This window comes from Priapulus caudatus, unplaced genomic scaffold, assembly GCF_000485595.1.
Source record: "Priapulus caudatus unplaced genomic scaffold, Priapulus_caudatus-5.0.1 Scaffold3621, whole genome shotgun sequence".
NCBI lineage: Eukaryota > Metazoa > Priapulida > Priapulimorpha > Priapulimorphida > Priapulidae > Priapulus > Priapulus caudatus.
Window position 1 is genome coordinate 25,073 of NW_014580682.1, and position 1,479 is coordinate 26,551.

A 1,479-nucleotide genomic window follows, 5' to 3' on the forward strand; every position below is an offset into this window, starting at 1 on the left:
GAGAGAGAGAGAGAGAGAGAGAGAGAGAGAGAGAGAGAGAGAGAGAGAGTCAGGGGGAGAGAGAAGGGGGAGAAGGAGAGAGCAAGAGAAAGAAAGTGAGCGAGAGGGAAGGAGAAAGAGATGCGAGATGCAATGATTCAGGATCAAAAGCGAATCTTGAGATCAAAGGTTTCGCAATCGAGTTATTTAGCATGAAACGTGGGATAATGGTCGTAAGTTCTATTCGACAACATTGCAGCGACAAGTGAGTAAAATAACATGCCGATAGTTACTAGTGAGTCAGTCAGCCAGAGGCTTCACTCGCATACATATCAAAATCTTTACAATAATTATAGTAATAATTACGTAAAATTAAAAGATAGCAAATGTGACTTATACATAAAAAGCTATGTTCAAAGAGTAACTATCATTTAACACGTATACGTTTCTTCCATAATTAATCCTTGTTAATGTGAAGTTCCTTCTTAATAAAACATTATTCCTCCGTTAACTAAACACACATTTGTTACCTGTAAACCTTGGCTGTTAACGCCAGATCAAGAGCATAAGACGCAGTGTATGGCTTGCCGTTATCCAGGGTTTCCAAGCTCTAAATGAAATAGATTATCATTGATCATTGTGTTGTAATCGCAATTATAGGCCATGAAAACAATCATATTTACGCAATATTACTAATTATTAATTATGTAAGTGTTGATTTGCAATAGCATCGCGTGCTGGGGAATTATGCGCACAGGGAAATATAGTAGAGTGACTCCGGACGATAATTATTATCACACTTAATACATCATTAAAATAACATGTTAAACATTATTCCTATAGTAAAAATGAGTGTATAATGTAAGTACATAAAACATAAATACATATAAGTGTGGATATATATATATATATATATATATATATATATATATATGTGCGTGCGTGCGTGCGTGCGTACCTGGCCTCGCGCGTGAAGCATACAGCCTTGTCCAGTATAGTAATCATAGTATATCATGGACGATGCTTACCGCCAAGTAGACTCTATCTCTCTCCACTAAGTCCGCTAGTCGGTTTAACAGCACTCCTCTGTTTGATGCGTCCATGCGCCGCCAGGGGGAGCCAAGTTTGAATGCATCTTTCGCTGCCTGGACTGCCTTGTTAATGTCGGCCTGTAATGCGATACAATTAAAGTCCGTGTGTAAAATAAACCACGGCTACGTCAACATGACGGGGTACGTTCGCCTGATATGCTAACCAATAACAGTAGACTGCTGACTAGCCGAGGTAGAGATGGCGCACGCACAGCAGCGACAAGTAAGTCTGTATGTGAGATGTATCATCTACATCGGCCTATAACAGCGTCAGGATGATGAGCTCATATATATCCGGATTTCGTTTCTAATGCCGCACGGCAAACTGTTATGATTATATCTGACGGCGCATTATCACTGCCTCTCCCAACCCTCGCTCTGAACTTTACTATGGGCGGGGAGCGGGTAT

At 40.4% G+C, this 1,479-nt stretch overlaps 1 protein-coding gene across 1 annotated transcript in view; it reads right to left on the minus strand.

Annotated features, from left to right (window-relative positions):
• The window catches only part of LOC106819529 (aldehyde dehydrogenase, mitochondrial-like), a 13,662-nt gene extending 12,517 nt beyond the window's left edge, over positions 1 to 1,145 (minus strand). Inside the window, exons 1-2 of the mRNA XM_014824146.1 lie at positions 1,008 to 1,145; positions 510 to 589 (exon numbers count right to left, since the gene is read on the minus strand). Of these exons, the coding sequence (XP_014679632.1) occupies positions 510 to 589; positions 1,008 to 1,082 (155 nt within the window). The 5' untranslated portion in view covers positions 1,083 to 1,145. The remainder of the gene's footprint in view (positions 1 to 509; positions 590 to 1,007) is intronic.
• Between the last annotated feature and the right edge of the window lie 334 nt (positions 1,146 to 1,479).